The sequence below is a fragment of the Melospiza georgiana genome, chromosome Z, assembly GCF_028018845.1.
Source record: "Melospiza georgiana isolate bMelGeo1 chromosome Z, bMelGeo1.pri, whole genome shotgun sequence".
NCBI lineage: Eukaryota > Metazoa > Chordata > Aves > Passeriformes > Passerellidae > Melospiza > Melospiza georgiana.
Window position 1 is genome coordinate 45,392,046 of NC_080465.1, and position 23,502 is coordinate 45,415,547.

At 35.3% G+C, this 23,502-nt stretch overlaps 1 protein-coding gene across 3 annotated transcripts in view; it reads right to left on the reverse strand.

Annotated features, from left to right (window-relative positions):
- Positions 1–245: 245 nt before the first annotated feature.
- Positions 246–23,502, reverse strand: part of SREK1 (splicing regulatory glutamic acid and lysine rich protein 1) — a 32,978-nt gene continuing 9,721 nt past the window's right edge. The window contains exons 2-12 of one of the 3 annotated variants that reach the window (XM_058044463.1): positions 20,261–20,384; positions 19,858–19,973; positions 18,376–18,540; positions 17,241–17,419; positions 16,540–16,670; positions 15,020–15,134; positions 12,078–12,197; positions 9,320–9,835; positions 4,218–4,313; positions 3,619–3,754; positions 246–2,553 (exon numbers count right to left, since the gene is read on the reverse strand). In XM_058044463.1, the coding sequence (XP_057900446.1) occupies positions 2,401–2,553; positions 3,619–3,754; positions 4,218–4,313; positions 9,320–9,835; positions 12,078–12,197; positions 15,020–15,134; positions 16,540–16,670; positions 17,241–17,419; positions 18,376–18,540; positions 19,858–19,920 (1,674 nt within the window). In that variant the 5' untranslated portion in view covers positions 19,921–19,973; positions 20,261–20,384 and the 3' untranslated portion in view covers positions 246–2,400. Of the gene's footprint in view, positions 2,554–3,618; positions 3,755–4,217; positions 4,314–9,319; positions 9,836–12,077; positions 12,198–15,019; positions 15,135–16,539; positions 16,671–17,240; positions 17,420–18,375; positions 18,541–19,857; positions 19,974–20,260; positions 22,254–23,502 lie in introns of those variants that run through there. The other 2 variants (XM_058044461.1, XM_058044460.1) reach the window with 2 other exon arrangements.

Here is a 23,502-nt window from a genome sequence, read left to right on the forward strand (position 1 = left end):
CATGTTTCTTAGCTAAGCGTACACAATCCTTTAAATATTTTATAACTGATACATCATAGAATTATGCTATTTCAGGATTAAAAAACTCAAGAAACCAAACTAATACCAGCTAAAACATGATACACTTAAAGAATTCTAGTTCTTCCCAACAGAGAAATTTAGCTTTTCAAAGAAAACATAAATAATAAATATGTTTTCACTAATATCCACATTTAAAATGAAAGAAGCTCTATGAGTAAATCCAGATGGTCTAAAAATAATCCTTTAATAAATATGTACCAGCAGAAACATCCCTCTAAAATACTTACTTTATTAGTGAAATGGTACCAAAGATAACAAGTATACAAACAATCTCTTTGCTCTATGCTACTTACACATCATAAATAAGACAGCTGTTGTTGCAAGACACAATCTTTCACAGTCTTCCTGTAAGCATACGATTTTTTATTCTTTTATCAGAATTAGCTGTTTACCAGCCAACAGCATGTGGCTTAAACATCACAAAAATGGCTGTTCCATACTTTACATGGTAAAGCATTTTCTGTTGTCTTAAATGTACACAGTGGCAAGAACATTAAATCTTATAGAAAATGAGTGATTAAGCAGCTTCACAATCAAAATGGATTTCATTACCTTAGGAGTTGGGCAAAGTTTTCCTTCCTATAATACGCTTCCCTTCCACTGCAAAAACTAACTATGCGGAGCAAAAGTAAAACAAGTAGAAAGCAAATAGCCAATACACTTAGTTTTTTATTTTAACTGAATGAAATAACACTTCCTATGAGGTAAGGCAATTAATAATTTGATTGCATTAAGTTGTAGTAAAAATAATCTATGCAATTTTAGCTATAATTACATCTTTAAAGTGTAACTTATCAGAAATCTCATATAACCAATTAAATTACTTCAAAGAACAAAAGCTATGTTTTGCCAAGACAAAACCACTTCTTTTGTGATTTTCTTGCATGCTTTCTCCACAAAAAATGATAAAAGAATATCTACTATGTAAGCCCTGTGAAATTAGAACCTTCTTCCTCAAAGTATTTATCCCCCATTTCTTAGCAAGACATTCCTTTTACATTGCCCAACAGGTATCAGCGAAAATAACAGAGAGGTAACAATTAAGGCCATCCAAATGTATGTTATATGTCTTAAGAGCTTTCTTTGATGCAGGTGATCAGAGCACACTTTGTATTCAGCTACTACTTTTGTACAGTGGTGGTCCCCAAATTACATCTTTTCTCTTATTTATAAATCTCTTCTAAGAATAAAAAATAAAAGTAAAATGGAGCTTCACTATTTTAACAAGTGAATCAAACAACCATTCTGGCAAGTCACTTGCATTTTTGTCTACAGTATGGTGGTGGCAAAGTAGCAAGAGAGATCATATAAGATTTAACTAAAAATGTGTAACAGCACATATACATTTCTAGAAAATACCACATTTTAAGAAGGCACTAAAGCTTCTGCTTGTGCTCCCATATTTTTTCAACAAAAAGGAAAAATTTATTTTCTTAATGGCACCTGTACTATTTTCAGCTGAACAGACACACTGCAGTACATTGCAAAACAAAGCTATAAGTTCTGGTATAATCATAGAGATGTGCTCACTTCTCTACGGACAAAGAAAACAAGAAAACAACCCCAAAATAACCCTGTAAGCTAACCTAATATCTATAACATGGCAATGTTCCTTCTAGGAACAGAAAAAGCACATGCATTGCTCAAATACTTTAAAGAAATATTAATTTCAGGGATATTAGTAAGAAATTATTTCAAATAATAAACCCTAAGAATCTCAAGCAGTGAGCAAATGAAAAACATACTAATCTGTGAGTATTTAACATAAGAACAGTAAAACCATGTTTATGCTTAAACCCCCTTTCCCTACAGTTGTCATTTACAAGGAAAGGAAGTGCGTATATTTATGCACCATTTTCAAGCACATCAAACAGCACACATTGAAGTTTTTGTGGATTTTTTAACCTACAGGGCAAAACAATACAAAAGTCATCAACAAGCAGTATTTTAAACAACCTTCAATGCATATCTTCAGCTTTTTTTGGGAAGTACAGGTTTACACCTTTCAGTTTCTAGTTATTTGTAACAGCTTATAGCAAAACTTAACATAAATCATTTTACAAGTACAGCCATCATGGAAATGCATGGATTTTCAGAGATGAATAGTTCTGATGGCATCTGCCTTTTCATGGTATTAACTACTGGTCAGTGCCCTGTTGCTTTACAGCAAGAAGACAACAAAGCTATCACATGAACTGGAGGAGCTACTAGTACTATCAACACGTTCAGGTTGATTGCTTTGACATTTTCTTCCTCGTTCTGGGAAATAAAATGCTTTGGATTTCATTCCTTAGTTGAATTAGAAGTCCATTCTTTGCTTTAAACCTTTTCCATTTTAATTGAGAGATTTTCTTCGTTTGGTTGACAATTTCCGTTCTGTTGTAGCTTGACTTCATCTGTCCTTTGTGTATCTCTGTTGTCTACTTCCTTGTCAGTTTCTGAATTCTGATCTTCGTTACTGTTATCTTTGTCCTACCAAAGATAAAATTATTTGACAACAAAATAATATTCTTAGCATTACAGGCTAGGACTTCAAACCAACTCTCATTAATTTTATTGTTTAAATTTTTGCATGTGTATCTTGTGTCTGCAAATTTTAAAATAGAGGTGTGAGCTTCTTTGCCCCACCACCTTTTTTTAAAATACACTTTTTCATACGGCTGAAGTTCGGCACTTGTAACAACCCATCACCCAAGAAACTATGCCACAGAATGATCTGTCTTTCTTAACTAAAATTAACTCATATATAAAGTTACAGAACAAGCAGCATCATGGAAAGTATGAGAAGCAGTTCCAGAAATTTCACTAACATTTTTTCAGTAGAAAGGGACTGCATTTTTTCTTTCTCATTTTTTGTCAGGTGTCTGATGCATTTTTAGAGTTCTTGGGTAAGATACTTCCTCAAGCATTTGAACAGTCACCTAAACCAGCTGTGTTGTAATAGCTGAGTAATTCTGAGCACAACTAACTACTCTTTAAAGGTGTGCTGCTATTTAAATACTAAGAGTAAACAATCTGAAGATATTTCTATTTCTTTTCTTAATTGCAGTACTTTCTATTTTGTAGGGGAAATCCTATACCACTCTCTCAAAACTCTTCAAATTTACTGCTATAGAATCCAATGCACAGACCAGGACCAATTCAATGAGTTTATTTTAGAAGTAATCTTTTCAGTTTCACAGTCAAGCCACCCCTGAATACTGCCTGTTAGTCAATAATCTGCCTGCTCCTCAAAGTAGGAAGCCAAGCAAGTCCTAACATAGGGCACACAACACAAAAGAGAAACAAGGTGTTTCTGTAACCCAAGCAGATGAACTCCTACAGGTCAACTGAAGATCAGATATGTACACTTAAACTGGCCTATTAACGCCAACTAGCTAATACTGAACTCAAGCAGCACTAATTTGGTAAGGAACAGAAGAAATAGAAGAAATCAGTAAAATGAGAAAAAGCAGAGAGAGTATTTCAGTAATGGCTTCACTGCAGTACATTGCAATACCACTTCATTCTGTTGATCACTTGGTCACACAAACTTACCTTCAAAGTAGTGGTACTTTTGTCAGATTTCTCCTTTCCATCTTTTTCTTTACTACTTTTTTTCTTAGAAGTAGAGCGTTCTCTTTCTCTTCTTTCATTATTTGTATCTCTTTCTCTTTTTTTTTCTTTCTTGTTTCTGTTTCAGAAATTTTTTATTCAAATTAGGATTTGATCCAAGAAAAAGCATTTGACTGCAAACTAAACACCCAGCACGGACTTTCAAAAAACCTCCCAAAATTTAACCAAAAATCCCTTTGCAAAGAATACGGCATTTTTTTTGGCTGAAGAGAGTTAAACATTTGATATGACCACCACACACTGTATCTGCAAAGCAAAAAGCAATTTAATCTGTACCAGCTGAAAGAAATTTTATTGATTTGAAGAAATCTGCAATGCTGATTGATTTGAAATTATGCCACTGAAAGAACACAAGAGCTCAAATTGGTTAAAATTTTGACTTAGTTTTAAATTAAAACTGAATCATACTGACCAACTGAAATAATCTGAAATCATTACTGCAGAGGCAGTAAAACAGTGAAATTGCTACTAATTCTTCCATCTTTACTAATCATTAACTTCTGCGTTTACATCAAACTGACCTTCTTGGAGAAGGAGTTCGTGAAGACTTTCTTTTTGCTGTTTTTGATGTTTTAGGAGATTTGGAGGGACTTCTGCTCTTCCTCTTACGCCTTTCTCTATGGGACCAAGAAATTCAGTATCATCAAAACACAAAGATAATAAATTCAAAGGAGAAAAAAAGAGAAAGTTCTTACAATGATCTAAACATATCTACTGAATTTGTCAGTCTATATTACCAACAAAATATTAACTGTACAAACAAAAAAAAAAATTTTGTATGCTTCAGTTTAGTGGTAAAGGCAAGGCCAATGTAAGAAAAAAAGATTCACCCTTTAAATTTTTTTTTTTAAATTCTTATATGCTTGATAACAATGAAAACACAGTGAAGTCAGTAACACTGTATCAGTTAAGAGTTTCTTCAGTCAGGAAAGTAACTCAATTAAATGAGGAGCCTTATTAAGACAAAACGTATAACTTGAGCAATATGAAATTCAGAAGGTAACATTACAATCTGAAGATCATTGCAACTTCAGTAACTGTATAAGCTAGAATTAGTTGGTTTGGAAGAAAACAGTGCAAAGTGAAGCCCAAGCTGTTGTCAAAGTCAGAATAAATAAAATCTATTGTTTCTCTAGTGGTCCTTGCTTAGCAAACAGAATGTCATCATTCTGTAACACAGGGAAGAGCTTGAAGTGTTTTACAAAGCAACTGTTATACATAGATAAATGGAGTTTCTCAAGTTGCCATTATGGAGTCTGATCTTGAATACAGCAAACCATTAAATAACTGGCCATTTATACTGAGGGACATGTTAAATTAAAGCAAAAAACTGAATCAGTACAACTTCATTTAACATAAACACAGAGGCCATCTGTCAAAATAAGACTACTTTTTTCCTGTCAACTCTTTGTAAAGCGGGAAAAGCAGACTGGAAGAACAACTGAAGAAAAAAAGTAAAGTTTAAAACTTCTAGATACAGCACATTTATTTTTAAACAAAATAGCTTTTGCAATTTGTGAATATTTAAATCTTCAATATCTAGAAAAGGCAAGAAATCAACACTTATTAGATAAGTAACAAAAGGACACTTAAATTACAGTCAGTATCACAATATGGACTGATACTCTGACCTATCACAGTACCAATCCATACAGTGATACTCCATATAGCATCTACTGTGACTGTCCTGATTTCAGCCAGGATAACTTTCCTTCTAGTAACTGGAACAGTGCTGTGTTTTGGATTCAATATGAGAATTATGTTGATAATACACTGATGTTTTAGTTGCTACTTATCCTAAAATAAAGGACATTGTTTCCCATGCTCTGCGAGCAAATAGGTACGCAAGACACTGTGAGGAAGCATGGCCAGGAGAGCTAACCCCATGGCCAAAGGTCAGTGAGGGGTGAGTGGTTGTGTAGTGCATCACTTGCTTCTCTTGGACTTTCTCCCTCTCTGTCCTCTCCATTATAATTATTAGTTAGTATAATTATTTTATTTTTTTGCAATTACTAACATGTTCTTTCCTAAACTCTCAAAACAGAGCCTGGCAGAGCACGACAAAGTTGAACAAGGAAGAGACTGCTGAGGAAGCAAAAGAAGTCAAAAAAGAATTGTCATGGTTTAACCCCAGATGACAACTAAATCCTGAGTGGCATTTGCTCATTCTCTGCCTTCTTTTGCCCCCTTTGCCCATCAACCTCCTTAGCTCCACCCCACCAGGGGAGGAGAATAAGCAGGAGAAAAAGGAAAACTCCAGCACTGTACCAGCTGCTAGAAGAAATTTAACTCTCTTTTAATCAAAACCAATAGAGTGACCTCCTGAAGCTGCAGAGGACAAGATTTCCAAAGTATTTTGTTCAGCAAGCTTTTAATTTATCTTTAATAAACTAAAAATATAAAATAGCCTCAAATTAATGTAGTCAATCTCAGTCACTAATCAGCTGTTCACTAGTTAACATGCATTTTGAACATCTCCACATTGATCATCACCTTTATTTAATTGAGGACACGGAAAATTGATTATTCTCTCAGTGCTGTTACTTCAGCTATACTGAATACATTCTCACTTAATTTTGCTTTCTAGCATACATACCTGCAAATCAAGTTACTTCAGCAATTGTGTCAGAAGTAGAAACTGCTTATTCAATTAGTTTTATTTGCAGTTTCTGCTCTTCTTATTTCAAGCTGAAGAATCATAACCGTCTCTCACTGCATCTGATCCCATCTCTATTACATTTGCACATTAAAAGATTTTTGTGCACCCATTTAATTAAATGCCTTACACAATACCAACAGCAAAATTTAAGAAAACCAAGTTCTGAATACTTTTATAGTGATCCTGTGTCTCTTAATTATAAATGGAAATAAAATTCTGCATGTCATCTGGTGCTACTGGCTCTGCTAGCCTGTAAGACAGCTCCTTTTCCAATTGATTTCACTTCCCCGGGTCTGTTTCTTTTTTCAGCCAGGAATCACAAATAACCATCTTATTTCCAGTACCTGTGACCAAAGCAAGTCAGCAAAGCAAGGTCAGCTGCCATCTAGTTGTTGGAAGGTCCTGTAAGTCCTATTCCACCTTCACCTCTTCTCCAAAAAGTTGACTATTTGCCCAATATTTTATGTTTACACTTATATTTCACATTTTGCATGATCAGCAGTCAACTGCTGTACTGAAATTCAGGCAACTGAAATACCTATCTGTTAAATGATCTTCACTGGAAAGGTCTGCAATCATTTCAACTATGCAATGTCCACCACCAAAGACCCCTCATGTAACCCAACCTACTCAGAATTGCTTGTCAGAGAGCAATGACATTACTGAGGTTGGAAGAAGCATCTGAAGATCACTAAGTCCAAATGATCCCTTCCCCACCTTACAAGAGGGTCAATCAGAGTACATTATTCAGGGCCATATCCAGTCAGATTTTTGGTTGGAATAGACAATCCCTTAAGGTAACTGGTTCCAGTCTGCCAAGCAAAACCATAATTTCAACACTAGAAAAAAAAACCCCCTTTATTTCCCATAGCTCAATATGTGCCTGTCACCTCTTAATTGTCACAGGCCTCTGCTGGCTGTCTTTGTGCTCTTATCAGATATTCATATATATTGGTGAGATGCTCCTCAGCTTTCTCTTTTCCAGGCTAAATAATCCCAGATTGCTCAGTATTCCCCTGTATGAAGGAAGCTCCAAGTCCTTTATCAGCTTCATGGCCCTTCACGGGACTCACTCCAGTACATCAGAACGTGTCTTGTAATGGGAAGCCCAGAAAAAGATTCTAACTGTGTCCTTACCAGGAGAGGGAAAGAATTACCTCTCTTGACCTACTCACAACATTGCTGGTTTCCTTGACTGCAAGGACCTGGTAGCCAGCAAGTCCCCATGCCATATTCGTGCAACGGCATTATTCCTGCCTGGGTGTAGGACTTGTCCTTTCTCTTTGTTCAAGTCCATGAGATGACTATTAGTCCATTTCTCCCATCTGCTAAAGTTTCTCTAATGGCAGATCAGCCTCCCCCCACAGCTCGTTCTTTGTTGTTTGCAAAGCTACAGAGGATGCACTCTGTCCCACTGTCTAAGCTCCTGAGAACAACATTCACCAGTATTGGCCTCTGCACTGATGCTCCAAGGATAGTTATATCTGAAAAAAAAATTGTAAATCCATAATAAAAAGTGTCCAGCTTCAAAAGAACACTACCCTTGTTTAATATCCGTATTATATCAAAGAAAAGTTTTGTACTTTGACTGCACTAGAAGAAATGCATTAATTTTCTTAAGAATTCCTTACTCAAGTACATGACATTGGAGCCTTCCCACAGCACTTTCTTAACTAGTAAGATTCCTAAGGGGGAGCAAAATTATTGCAAACTAAAACATGAGGTTTTGGTAACACCCATCTAACTACACCTACTATTTGGCAGTGGAGCCTGGTTTTCCACCAAGGCTCCTATATAACATACATATTGTGAAACTCTTACATATTTTTATGCATTTATCCAATTCAAAACTCTGAGGCCTATGGATTGAAACAAATGGTTTCAAAGCTGACAGAAGTATCTCTATGTGGGTCTTCCACTCATTTAAATAGGAAGCTGCATATGCTTAATGAAGAAACAATATTTTGCCATAAACCTCATGACACAAACACAATGTTCAGAAACCATTACACCCTTTTTTTGCCTTCCATGAACCCTGAACTAATGAATTTCGAGGACTAGAGGAGCTCTGCTTTTGTCTAGTGAAACTATTACAATAGGTAGAACTTGTCCAATTTGTTCAGCATTTCATTATCTCAAGGCTACAGATATAGTTTGCTGTTTAAATCTGGTACAATACTACTGAACTCCCTAATTTCTGATGTAATACTGAGGACTTTATCCACCAATGCTTCTAAACTTAACTTAGCTGCTTTTAGAATATGCCTGAGCTTGCTTACAGAGATTGTTTATAATCTCACAGCCTTCTTCTGCTGTAACAAATTTATCCAGACTTCCCGCTAGTTAAGCTCCCCTCAGAGCCAAAACCAACAGCCACATCAACTTTGTTTTCCTGCTTATTGTCAGCAGTGTAAAGGAATGTTACTTTTAACTTACACCTGGCCATCAGATAAACAATGTATCTGTCTCTCCCAAGGCTAGCCAGCCAACCTACACGCTTGCTTCCTGCAGTTCAGCCATCCAGTCAGAGCGGCAGTATTAGAAAACAACTGTTTGCAAGATCTACAGACCAAAATGCTGCAGTAAGTAAGTAATGAAAGAACTATGTAACAGCGACTCAAACTTTCATCAGGGCAAAGATAATGCATGTGATGCTGGTCAGAACTATTGGCTGTCTGTAACATAAATATACATACAAAAATAATCTCATTACTGTCCACAAAGTTTATACAATATGGTTATGCAAAAGTCAAGAACCAGCAGCCCAACAAGAAACTCTGTTATATCAGGCATCATATAGAGCTTCTTATAACAGATGTTACTTGAAAGGAAAATCTACAAAACAGAAATAATACAAATTTATTTAGTAAGAGCTATGGTGACATCAATACATAAAAGTTAGGATGGTGTCTCACTGATCTGAAAAGTCAAAAAAAAAAAAAGTATGAAAAATTCTAAACAAACCTGCTGGAGCTACGAGATCTTCTTGAAGAGCTATAGCTTCTCGGGGGTGTTCTGGATCTCTTATCTTTCTTCTTTTTATCATCTCTCTCTTTTTCTCGCTCCTTCTCCTTATCCCCATCTTTCTCTTTGTCTCTGTCCTTTTCTTTGTCCCCTCCTTTGTCCTTATCTCCCTCCTTGTCCTTAATCTTCTCTCTGTCCTTCTCTCCTTCTTTCTCAGTATCTTCTTTTTCTTTGTTAGGATCTACCTCTTCCTTGTCTTTTTCCTTATCTTTATCTTTTTCCTTTTCCTTGTCCCTATCTTTATCCTTGTCCCTGTCTTTGTCTCGGGCTCTCTCTCTGTCTTTGCTTCGCTCTTTATCTCTCTCCTTGTCCTTCTCCCTATTTCTCTCTTTATCTCGCTCTCTTTCCCTATCTTTGTCTCGATCCCTATCCTTCTCCTTGTCTCGGTCTCTGTCTTTCTCTTTTTCTTTGGCCTTTTCTTTTTCTTTGATCTTTTCTTTGTCTCTTTTCTTGTCCCTGTGAAAAGCCAAACACAAACCCATTAATTCATCTTTGAACTTTCCAATTAAAATTATAACTAACTTTTAAATATACATCAAGATAAAGTGCACATCTCTGCTAAAAAATAGTAATTCTTCAATGTTTTAATTTTTCACCCCTGTTCACAATAAGAGAAAGCTATATATAGCTAGGAAATAAACAGCTATATACAGCTAGGAAAAATTTGGAAACCGAACTGGAGGAGGGGAAGCCACAACCAAACCAAACTACTATCTTCCAAGTGATGCTACTATCATCACTCTGGAGAGAATGTGTCCGTTCACCTCAGTTATGTAATTACACATACATATATTTTCTGTATTTTGTCAGGAGTGAGACAAACTCTACAATCTGTAAATCCACTCTTTACTAAAAATGTATCCACATAAAACGGCCTTCAGATTAATCATTGCCAAATGAATAATGACAGCTAACTGACAGAAGTCTTCATATTCTACAGTTTTCTCTCACACAGATATCCTTTAACTGCTTGGCAATTCCAACACCACTTAATACATAGGAATAAAAAGAAAACATGGACAAAATGTCACCAGATTACCTTACAAGGCAAATGTAAGATCAAAAATTAATCAAGACAATTCAACCATCTGTAATGTCACTAGGAATCTGAGAATTACTAAAAACCGCTAATACAGTAAAAACAGAAGAAAGGAAAATAGCTTCTTTGGGACAGGAAGTACGACAGATGTTCATTAAAAGGACAGTGAGGAAAATTCCATCTGATGTTCAAGTTATCAAGTCAAACAAAAACTAATTAGCTAACAACTTTGGTTGGTTAATAACAACATTTTAGTACAGGACTTTGAAAATGCAAGACTCCCTCTTTTCCCTCTAGTACAGAGACACATAATGAAAGAACAATTGTTCGGAGAGAGAAACAGGAGAAAGAGGTAGAGGAAAAATTGATTAGCATGCCTTATTGTGTCAAGAAGAACCAGACTGACAGAAGTTACCTGATATTGGTATCTATTCTAGATTTTTACAGATTCTAAAAGAGACTCCTTCACACATGAAAGATCCAAAGCACTCAAACTTTCCTCCAACTGAAGTGATGTTTTGCTGTATCTCCTCCTCAACTGCAAATTAACAGCAGATTGTTGTATGCTCTACAGACTGACAACTTTGATTCCCATCAGGTTCTGTCAAGTACTTCATTAGAAGTCTCAGAGATGGAATGTAACATCACAAAGATGAAACAGCACAGAGTCCTGATAATACCAGCATTACAGCCTCCCAAGAAATGTCTTCTAGCTAATTTATAAGAGATTTCACTGAACTTCACCCTTCCAGTGAGCAGACTCAAGAAGCTCCAGAAAGCAGAAACAGAGAATAAAAAGGATCCATAATAAAACTCAGTCAGCTATGCAATCTAGTTTTGTTTCCACACAGGTCCACACATTTGCAGCTCTCTTGCCCACAAAACTTACCTCCTACAACAAGAGGCAGCTGCACAACCTAAGTACAAATCTCCCTTTGAATAAATCAGGGGAATTACAGAAATGAAACCAAGAATGCACCAAGACTTCTATTCATGAAGCTATTTACACAGGCACTTTTGGTTTGAGCTTAATTCACTACTTCATCCCTAAAAAAATTACACTATGATCTTGTTTAAATGTCACAGTCTAATAATTAGATTATGAGACATAAAAACTAATAAACTAGATAAATATACACACATCCTGAAACATATATGTCATACAATCGACATATGCATTTGTTCCTGCTGTTAATATGAGAAAAGTCAAAGATGAAAATAAAAGGTTATGCACAAGAACTTTTTACACGTTCTCACAATACAGGATCAAGGTCAGACTGAATTCAACCTTCTCAACAGATACATATCAAACAAGCACTATCAATTTTTTAGTGGGTTCACAAGCTACACAGGATATTCCTTAATTATTGGTTGTAGTCTGACAAAATTTTCTTTTCAGTCAAATGTAGATGAGACTATCGAAGTTCAGGTGCCTCAGCGTGATCATTTAACCCCTGGAGGCCCCCTACAGGCTACAAGAAAGATAGTTAACTATCATAGTCAAGACCACTATACTCAGTATTAAAATTTACTTTCTGTCTTTTTGTCTCACAGATGAAATTCCACCCTTTATGGTAACCTAAAAGGTTTGTTAATTTTTATTTTTTTTCAAAAACTGTATTTTGAGCTGACAATACCATGCTGTGGAACAGAACTCACCGAGAACGAGAGCGGCTTCTTGATTTCCTTCTTTCTGTAGATCTAGACCGTTTTTTCAGAGGACTTCGGGATCTGCGCCTGTCCTTGTGTCTTGAGAGAGATCTATTGCCAGATCTACTTCTAAATGAAGAATACCAGAAGAAAAATAATTTAATATGAAAACTTCAAACAAATTAAGTCAACCAACAACACGACGGTATACATTTGTTGTGTCACCACAAATTCTTATCTGGCACCTTCAAGAATGACACCGTAATAACATACTGTCAGCAAATGTTTTTGTAAACATGGATACTTTATGCTTCATCATATGTAACATGCTGCGCTTTGAAGCCATTTAAGTTATACCAGTGTTTCGTAATAATCTCCATGAATCCAGAAAATAGAAGTTACTACAATTTACAACAGCTGTCTTTACAAAATGACACTGTATAAAATCTGATTGGCAATTTGCAGCAGATTGTAATAATAAATTACATTTAATTTCCTTTCCAGGCCCAGGCACTTTCTGAAGTCTGAGTCATCAAAGAAAGAGGACTTTGGCTGCAACAATCTCTTCTTGCTCTGTTATCCATCCTTGTAATTTAAATTCATAAAGTCAAGTTACCCTTCCACATAAAAGGATCTGTTAGCATGGATTTCAGTTGTAATTAAAGTGTAGATACTGTGATTTTTAAAAAAAGTCTTATGCAGATTTGATGAACAGCACTTGAAATTGTTTTTCCAAAATACTCCCTAATTTCTGGAAGACCCTTTTCCCCAGGGAAACAAAAATAAAAAGCTGTATTTGCATGTTAAGTTTCAGAAAACCACATCACTGGATACTTCGCTTCACAAGGCACCACAAAGTTTAAATTACCAGAGAGAGAAGGAGCACATATATTACTGAATAAAACCTGAAGAACTGTGAAGTACAAAAAGTAACAACCGCACCTACCTTCCACAGCTCAAGACACAGAGTTGAATGATGCCTCAGGATTTTAGCTGTTATATTTTTCACACATTTGTAATCCTGCAATTCCTTAGTTAAATAACTCCATATAGAGTGTTAGCTACTGTTCTCCCATTTTGATCAGACAAAGCAACTCCCCTCCAGGCCTGGGAGTCAAGGACACCTTACTTTCTCAGGCCCCGAGAAATGTAAACAAGAGTGAGTTAGGGGGAAAGCAAACTTGGGGTAAATTACTTCATTATTTGAAGCTGTAATTGAAAGATTAATCCCCAATATGCAAATAAACCAAACTTATAAAAGTGTGAAAACCAATGACCTGCTTTGGGTCCACTTTGGGTGTAGCCCCTGGGGAGGGCTTTGTCTGCCCTAAGTGTATGTCGAGGTCCTTCAATAAATGTAACTGCTTTTTATTCCCTTAAGTTTGTCTGGCCTCTGTTTTTAGGTAGTTCCAAATGGCATCAGTAAAATATACCAAGAAGAGAGAATGCCATTTTTTAGCTACAGCTTTGTTCTCCTTATCAGCAGAGAAATACAAATCAACTGCAAGTGCAATTTATTGCACTGCAAATTATGTGAATCAAAGCATAACCTTCAATAAATTTTATGTCACAGAGATGAAAATGATGTCATATAAAACAGTGAAACAGGGAAGCAGTAAGGATAGATTATTTTTATGGATAAAGCTGCTTCAACAAGTCAGATTGGCTTTTTTTCAGCATGTTCTCAAAAGTGGCAGTGGCAATATTACACAATTTAACATAACATAGTAAAATATAATAATTATCATTTGTTTAAGGAACAGGTTTTCCACATTTAAAGCAAGAAAAGCTTATCTTCTAGAATTTCACTTGGTTTGTGCCAATACAAGATAATACTGAAATGACTGCACTGTTGAACAAAAACCAGTTTGTTTTTCAGTTATGCCTTCAGTTATGGACATAGCAGTAAGCAATAAGGAAGTGACCAAAGGGTCCTTCCTGCATTAAAAAGGCACCTGACATTTTGAAGTCACTAGAGAACACTTGCTGTGGTTCCCTGCTGTTGCAAAATTGAAGACTGCACTTGTATCACATTTACTTGATAGTATAATTGATGATAACTCCCTCTCACCAGATTTTCTGAATTTAAAAGTATCCTAGCAGTCTTGTTTGAAGACATGAATGAAAGGATGTCTCAGAGGTGCTGCTGCAATATGGACAACATCCACCTTTTAAAAGTGTAAGCAATCACATAACAATCCAAATTTTGGTATTTTTTTTCATCCTCAACATAGCCAAATACCTTTAAATTATTTACCTAGGTTCTCAGAATATACTCCTGACATTGAAAGAATCTGGACCATTTTGGGAAGCCTTTATAATTCTCACAGAACAAGCCTGTTTCATTCACAGAAAAAAACCCTAATCTTCAAGAATTATCTGATAATTTTCTTTTTCAGAACTGAATAAATTTAGCAAAGCAAACAAAACTTGAAAAATGAGAAACTGCCCCTGAAGCCTTTGCCATATGCTTTTTAAAAACATTTAGAGGACGAAATTAACTCAATGCTTAGAAGTTGAGAACAATACCAAAACCAGTCAAAAAACCAGCCAACCCATCTGCTCAGGTGTTACCAGTAAGTTATATGCTTCATACACAAAATGCAGGTTTCTCTCTAAAATACAGGTCACAAAATGTTATTTGGCTACACAGTCTAATGCACAAAAACATAAAATGTACAAAAATCCACAGAACTCATTTTACATGACACAGGAAGTACCTTCTAGAATGTTTAAACTGAAAGTAATCCTATAAACATTCAGGGTTTAGAGGAAAACAGTATCTATTCAGAGAAAATTTCTGGTTATGCTGATCTTCTGGGTGCAAGTTAATTATCTTTACAGCAACACTTGTCTATAACTAAAAAATATCAGTAACCAGCACCTTGCAAAAAATCCCAATATGATCTTCCAAAAAATCCCAATATGTCTGAAACAAAAAGCATACCTACCTGTGTTTTGAGTGTGATCTTTTCCTTCTAGATCGGGATTTTGAGCTAGACCTGGATTCTGAACGAGAATGGGAACGAGATCGACCGCCTTTTCTTTCACTGCTCTTTCCAGACTCTGAGAGGAAAAAACCACTTTGCAGTGTAAGCTCAGAACATTTAAAGATCCCAGTTAACAATCTGGCACAAGTGGAATGTACCACATATATTGCAAGGGGCCTACTCTCTGCACATCTTCCTCCTTTGCAAATATCCTTCAGAAACATCCAAGAAAGTCATTGCATATACTCGTTGAGTGCAGCCATCCTGCAGCAGTACACATAAACCAGATAATTATAAACAGCTAGCTCTACTATGAGTGGGATTTATGTTGCTGCCACAATGCACAAGATCATAACACGTCCTCCTTTTGCTCTATTTATTTAATATAATTACCTTCTTATTTTTTTAATAACTTGAGAAGAATAGAGTAAATTTAGAGGGCATAATTTTGAAAACAAGCACAGAATATACGTATTACTGTCTGTATTTTTAGATATTCCAAACACTGTAACAATACTGATGTTTTATTCCACATTGTTTCATAGGAGGAAAGGAAGAACAGAACAGGCTGAAAAGTCTGACTGAAGGCCAGAAAGTCAATAGAAACCTTAACAGTGATATCACCACAGTTAAGAGCCTAATTGCTATTCTGTTGCTTTACAGTGATAAAGTGCTGGAGTTTTTATTTTTAAACAAAAAACGCAATAGAAAATATTCTCCCCCAAACAACCCTCAAGACTCCACACTATCATACCAACACAAGACAATATCTGGGTTTGTTAATAAGAATGGCAAAAAGTTGCTGATGGGAAGAAGCAGAAAGTTTACAAAGTTGAGATTTTTTTTATGCTGTGGTTTTGCAATCAGTTTAAGCCAACATAAATCACCACTGCAATGTCTGACCTCTCAACACAACACCACATTCCTCCCTGAATTGACATGTCAGTGTTAACAGGGAAACAATCCCCATGAAAAGAAATCCTTTACAATATGTTAATATTTATCCCAGATTTATTCTCTGATCTCATTTGCTTTAAGGATGCATACAGCCTTTAGGAATCATGAAAAAGAAACCAAATTCACTTGCTGCTTATAGATGAGGAAACCATAACATTACAGCTTTCAGAACCAAGCTAGCTCATGCTCATCATAAAACTATGGCACTAGTGACTGCTAAAAAGACAACAAAAAATAGAAAGCATATTCTTTTAAATGTTTTCAAGTGCTCTTAACTTAAAAAGTGCCATCATTAAGTATGGATTTAGTACTAAATTTGCAATGTTTGAAAACATTGACATAAAAAGCTTCCTGCCACTGCTTAGATGCATGAACAGAATTTTGATTATTTTGGTTTTTTCCCCAACATGTACTGACTGAATAGCTTTTGATCTCTTGTGTCTGAAAATGCTCTTGAAATGTGTACCAAGGTAAACACAGAATGCACCTGTTCAAGTAATTATTAATTAACACAATATACCTACCTGGCTCAATAGCAGCAGATATAAAAGACTGAGCTTCCCTTACTCTCTTCATCACTTCTTCTAGCTCCTTGGCAGCAGCTTGTGGTGTCATTTCAGGTGGCTTCACTATTGCATTATTGGAGTGATTTATCCTAAATTAAAGAAAAATAACAACCTTTCATTCTTAAATGTTTGAACAGGGCAAATGAAAAACAAGTAAGGAAACAACTTTGTATAAAATTAAAAACTTAAAAGTTTAGCAAAACACCCATTTGTTCCAAGTATCCAAAGCATCTTTTATTACTTTGAAATCTTACCACTTTTAAAGAAAGGCAGCAGAGCATTCTTATGTTACAATATTTTTAGAAGTCCAGGAAGTCTCTATTTCAGATCAAATCTTCACATTAATACCTACTAAGTACATACACATCATACTGACAACTTAATTAGTACTATGGACTTTAAAGATCTTTTTCACTATTATAGCTTACACTACCTCAAGATTAATATAAATGTGTTTTACTCAATGCTATACATATTCTATTGAGAGAAATTTATGCCAAACCGTGAAACTGGAATTGATAAAAATGTTTTGGTTTGTTAACAACAGGTTCATATACTGAAAAAAAATTAGCATTTTGCTACACATAATTTATAAATGTGTGTATAATGATAAAAAGAAATGTCTCATTCAACAGTAATATGGGTAATTAATTTCTTACTTCAGTGGCCGATCCCCAAACATAACTCCATTAAAGGCAAGAGCTCGAGGTACAGAATTTTGGTCTGCAAATTCCACGAAAGCAAATCGTGTTGGTTGTGTCTCATCACCTGCCATTCGCACAAATTTGACTTCTCCAACTTGCTTAAAGAATTCAAGCAGCTGATCTGCTGTCGTAGTCTGGGAAAGAGTTGAAGAGCTCAGCTGAAGTAAACTATACAATGAAAATTATGCAATATATTGGGTAGTCTAAGAGCCACAGAATTTTGGAATGATATCTCAGCATCATTACAAAGCATCATTGGGAATGTTACATTTTAAGTCTTAAAGAAGTGTATACTTTCTTCCATTAATCGAAAGAATATTCTACACTTTTAAATAGTAGAGTCACAAGCCCTTAGTCCTTCATCTAGGTGAAAAAAAAGAAAAGAAATTTACATGGGATTTTCCACTTTTTAGGTAACTAATCTGAAGTAACTGGTAAGAAATTTCCTTATACCCGTTTCAAAGGTACTAATTGTGACTTTTGATCAACTAAAGCAAAAAAATCCACACAATATTGAAGGATTTAGATTTTACTTTCTTCTAGCTACCAGTCTGTTTTATTTCATCACAATCAACAGTATTTTTACACTCAGTAGCTGTTTCAGAAGCCAAAAACTACGAAATGTAATGCTTAATAATTAATGTGACCATCGTTCAAAAAACCAAGCTTCTGATTGAAAGACATTTATGCTAATTGTGCAGCTTCCAGCAGGACACATCATTCCATCTTACTGTACTTAAGCAACTACACAGTGCTGTGGAGGACAGCTACCATCATCTCATGACTTCTGAGGACTGCACATCTAACACAAGCAAACTGTACATTTAATCAGCACGCAATTAGAAGTAGGTTTCTTTAAATGATCTACAGTGGATTCTCTGGTATTCTGACAACACCTGGTCTAATCTGACTGGCACATGAACCTTCAAAATTCAAAACATCATGAATAAAAAAATTTAGGGGGTTTTGTTTTAATTCATGTTGCCATTAACTAACAGAAACTCTTTTAATATGTAAGATTAGAATTCACAGATAACATTTTCACACCTTCTGTTAGTATTTCCACAACATAGAAACAATAAAAAGCTACCTGAGAATTCAAGTTTCCAACATAGACTGTTCTCCTGATTTCATCAATTTTGGATGGATCCACATTTCCCATAATTGGTGGTTGTGGTATTTCTCCCAGTGCCGTAATGTTAGGATCCAATGCTGCTGCTGGTATAGCCCCTAAAGTACCAAGTGAAACACCAAGCTGGAAAATACAAGCACAGAATACAGTTTGCAGCCAAGCACTGGTGAAAGATATTCCATTTCTTAATACTTGGCAAAAGATATTCCATTTATTAATACTTGTTTAATACTTCTACAAAAACAGATCTAATGAGTACAAGCAATAATTTAAAGACCACAGTGTAACAGGTTTTTTTAAAGAAAAACCTACCCAAAAAGAAGCTTCCATAGTTAAGATATTCTGTGGGTTATCAGTTAACATCTTACGAAAGAGATCTGGACAGGGATTCATATTAATCACAGAACATACAGGCTCTAATGCTTAGAGTCAAATAAATTGAGTAAGACTCAGACACTGCTAGTATACTTATTTTTTGGAAACCATTATTTGGACTAGATAAGGAATGGCTGAGATCTTGCTCAGCAAGGAAAGAAGGGAACTTCCAGTGCTCAGGATCAAAGGACACATAACCGTATTCTGGACAAATGAATCACCAAGACAAAATTAATTACAGTTGAAATGCAAAGAATGTTTTAAGCTCTTCCACTCATACTTAGAGGATGTGAAAAGTATACAGCTCTCATGTTTGTAACTGGAAGTGGAAAACTCTCCTGTGAAATGTTATAAAAAGTCACTTAAAAATCACTACAAAATCGGTCCATTGAGTTCCTGGCTTGAATTTTCTCTACCCAGAAAGCAACTGCCTTTTCAAGAAATTAATTTCTAAGAAGTGTGGGGAATTCTTAATAAGCCATCAGTACCTTCTTTTATGTAACAAAGGAAAATACTACTCTATTTTAACCTTAAATTTTCCTTCAATAAACCAGAGCAACTTGCTGATGTCAAGAAAGGCTTACAGAGGCAAAAGGAAATGGAGGAAACATAGCATAACCAACCTCCTCTACTTTTCATAGCGAAACCATTGTTAAGACAGTCTCACAGTCAAAAATCTTGCCACAGAGATATCAAGGAAAAGTCTCTACTGCAGCTTTTAATATTCTGAAGAACTGGTGTCAATGTGACTTAGGTTTTAATAATTTTTTTGTCAGTGGTAACTACCACTGAACCAAATTAATGACCCTACAGGGTAGGACAGCAATTAAAAATGAACAAAAATCAAAACCAGTATTTACCCACTATTTTGGAAAACAGTTATCTGAAAGAAAAACCCTGGGAAGGTAGTACATGGATATCTTCTGATCAATCCTCAGGAGAGTCAACACAGCTAAACCCTCAGTGCAACATCCACTGACTAGATAGTCCTCATTCCCTGTCCACAGAAAAGGCTACCAAGAACAAAGGAAACTGGAAAATATACAGACACTGAACTTCACTTACTGTAGTCAAGGGAGTTGGTGTAGGTATAGGAAGCAACCCTGCACCGGGCATCAGACTTGTCATAGTAGGAGCAGGCGCCAATAGAGACAGGGCTTTGGCTTCATCTGGGATTTTACCTGAAGAAGCAAATGAAAGCATTACACAGAGTTGGAACACTAGCCAGATGTTACTCTTTCTATGATTTTACAATTACCCTTGCATTTAAAAATGTAATAAATAACAATGAATCTATCTACCAGATCCTTACAAAGAAACAAATAACTTAAGTTTTTCCTTTTACCCTGCTCTACTAGGAAAAACAAAAGTGAGCAAAACTTCAAAGACTAGCAATCTCATTAATGGATTATTATTTTAAAAACTGAATAATGTATATAATTATTTAACACTTTGAGCTATGGGTCACCTGTACTGGAAACTTAACGTTCATGAACCAAACGATATCAAGCATGGACGCTTTCCCAGGGCGGTGTTTTCGCGGTGATCGAAAGTTGTTTTACACATGACAACCGTTCGTGTTGGCTGCATCACTAATAGCACACAGAACATCAGATACAGAAAAGAAGAACATTTTTTAAAGTTTAATCCCCAGAAATGGCAAATAACCAAATCAGCAAAAGAAAGAAAACAAAAAAAAAAGAAAAAAAAAGAAAAAAAAAAAAAGGAAAAAAGAAAAAATCAAAGTATGTGCTGACTGAAATTTGTGCTTTTCTTTATTCCTTTGGTGTTACCTGCTTAGAATGTCAAAATAAATAAAACATAAAATAATAAACTACTGAACTACTGTGACTGCACAGAATACACACCACAAGTGAAGTTGAAGGTGGAGGAAGGAAGAGTAGAAAAAATTTAAGATTTGTACTGTCATATTCTAGTCACCTCAGTTTATCTGAAACTGGTAAGTTAACTCTAAATTTACTGAGAATGAAGAAAACCATAATTTTAGCTTGACCAGGCTAAGCTAGCTCTCTTTTCCCAACCTAAGTACTTCCTGCTATTTTGACCTGATTATAGTCCTCCTGTAATACCAGAAGTAAGTAATAACGAATCTGAATTAAATGTCTCCCCTAAAATATCTCCAAAACAAAAAACATTAAATGTTAAACAATTGTGATTACAATTAAATGTACATTTTAAATTTGAAACGCAAAGGGACTAAAACTGGCACAAACATTAAACACAAAGCTAAAAAACTTGTGAAGGAAGTTCTAACTACACTGGTATTTACGATCTGTTCAAAATTAATGGCATAACTGTACATATGCTAACCAACTGAGTCCTCTGGTACTTCCCCATGGATCTTAATATAAGTAAATGCTCTTATTTCAACATTGTTTTAATAGTAAAGTAATACAGAAAAAGTGTGCCAGCGGTTTCCTGCCTTGATTAAAACTGCATGTTTTAACAAATATGTCAGATGGATGTTTCCTTTACAAAACATCTAAATCCAAGATTTGAAGATTAATATTCTTATTGAAAAGGAAAATTCAAGGTAGGTTTCAAAACACCATGCAGGTTTAGCAATATGAGTTCCAACTGACACCACAGAAAACATACTAATTTAAAAAATTAAAAGAAACAAGTGCTGCAAACCTGCTCTACAGATCTGTGGGAAAGTTTGGGTTACAGCTGGATATGACTGAATGACAAAACAAATCTAAAGGAAACTTAATTTTTATGTAGCATGAGTGGAACAGAACAGATAAAATAACAGTAGCCTTTTTTTTCATGCTTCCTATTTACATTTATTTTATTTATGTTAAATTTTGAGACACTTTGCAACTCAACAGGTAAGAAACCACTTAATTTTGCTAACTAAGAGAGAAAAACAGGAAAATTATTAGCACTTAGCAGTTAACTGTGCAATAATGACTTCCAGGACTTTTTTAAAAAACATGCATGAATCTAAGCCACCACATCACAATGTTCAGCACTCTTAATAGATCTCATTTTGAAGTCAGGCATGCAATGAGAGGTGTACCTGATTTGCCTGATTGCTCAAAAGTATCAGGTACTCTGTGTACCCTGCCTAATATGTAGGCCTACTAACAGGCTTTTGAATATAGAGTTATAGCAGATGTGCATGCAAATTAGGCACAGAATTATGTACCAGTTCTGAAAATCAAAGTATTAAAGTTTTTTCAAATGAGTAATGAACCAGAACTTATCCTTAACAGTTCACATCTTGCAATTAAACAGCTACCTACCCATGCATGCTTCATGTTCCATGTTTCTATGGATCAAGAGACATGGCACAATTAAATCCAAAGGTAGAAATGGTTCTGATAGTGGTGTGTCTGCATGCTAACGGAGATCCTTGGTCAGTACTGTACATAAGTATATGCCTAATTTAAGTATGCACTTACATACAGCCAATTCAATACACACTTAACCAAGTAAACTTAGGCATTTAGCCCTTTTAAACAGGAGCTCAGTTAGGCACATATAACTAAGACTGACAATGACTCAAGTTCAAAAAGTGACTTCAGTAGAAGCATAAACTTTAAGTATATGGATCATAGCACTGAAATGATTGAAATAATTAACTTGCTGAAACATTGTTCCACAAATCCACTAAACATTTCATTTAAGTTCACCACTCTAGCAGCTCCCAGAATGAACAGCATGCATATGTAAATTGTAAAGTTTGCAGCATTATTTCCAGAATACTTTGGTCTTTCAACAATGTGAAGTTCTATTTTAAATACAAAAATCAAATTGGTCGGTTCCACATCACAAAGAAAGATTCATTTGTTTTGTTTTCAAGAATGAGAAAGGGTCTATTTCTACAGACAGAACCCTGAAAATTTGCCTGTATATTCAACGACACTGTCTCTTCAGAAAAACTTTTCCAGTTTTTAAGTCCATGCCAAGTTTTAAAAGAATTCTAGAGAACACTATTGTGGAGGAACAAAAATAAATCTCCAGTATCTTGAGTATCTACCTCCATATTCTTTAAATAGTTTTGAAAAACAAATTAACATGCAAGTCCAAATAACTTCATGAGTTAAAAGCTTTAAACTTTGCAGTTTTACCTCTGTGGTTGTATTTGTAAAGGAAATACAAGCCCACTGAATACATCAAAACATGTAGGTTATGACACAACAGTTTAGGACAATTTAGTTTAAAAATAATACTTTCATTTTTAGAACATAGTATTTAAAATCTGAGTAAGAATGAGGTGAAGATATTTATTTTCTAATGAGGGAGCAGTCAAAATAATTATGCCACATCTATACCACATCCTTAGACAGATTTCTTAGAAGCTCTTCTGCTTAGTAAACTGCAGGTTCTATATCATTTATTGATTCTCCCCTTTGCAAAAGAATCTGGAAGCAAATGTACATTGTCCTGGCATGGCTTAAAGGCACGGTTGTGACTGCTACTTCTGTGTACCATTAGTCTAAAGAGCCCTAGACAACCTAGTCCATACTAGAACCCATTTTGTTGGAGGCTAAACAAAATCATCTGTATCCAACAAGTACTAGTGACAGTATTTTTATTCCTCAAGCACTCAAACGAAATTAATTTCCAATTCTTTGTAGTGTACCTACAGTTAACTCTCATATCCAAAAGTGCTCCTACAATGAGTTTGCTTGTTTTAAAAACAGTGAAGAGTTCATAGTCTACTTTCAACATTAAAAAGGT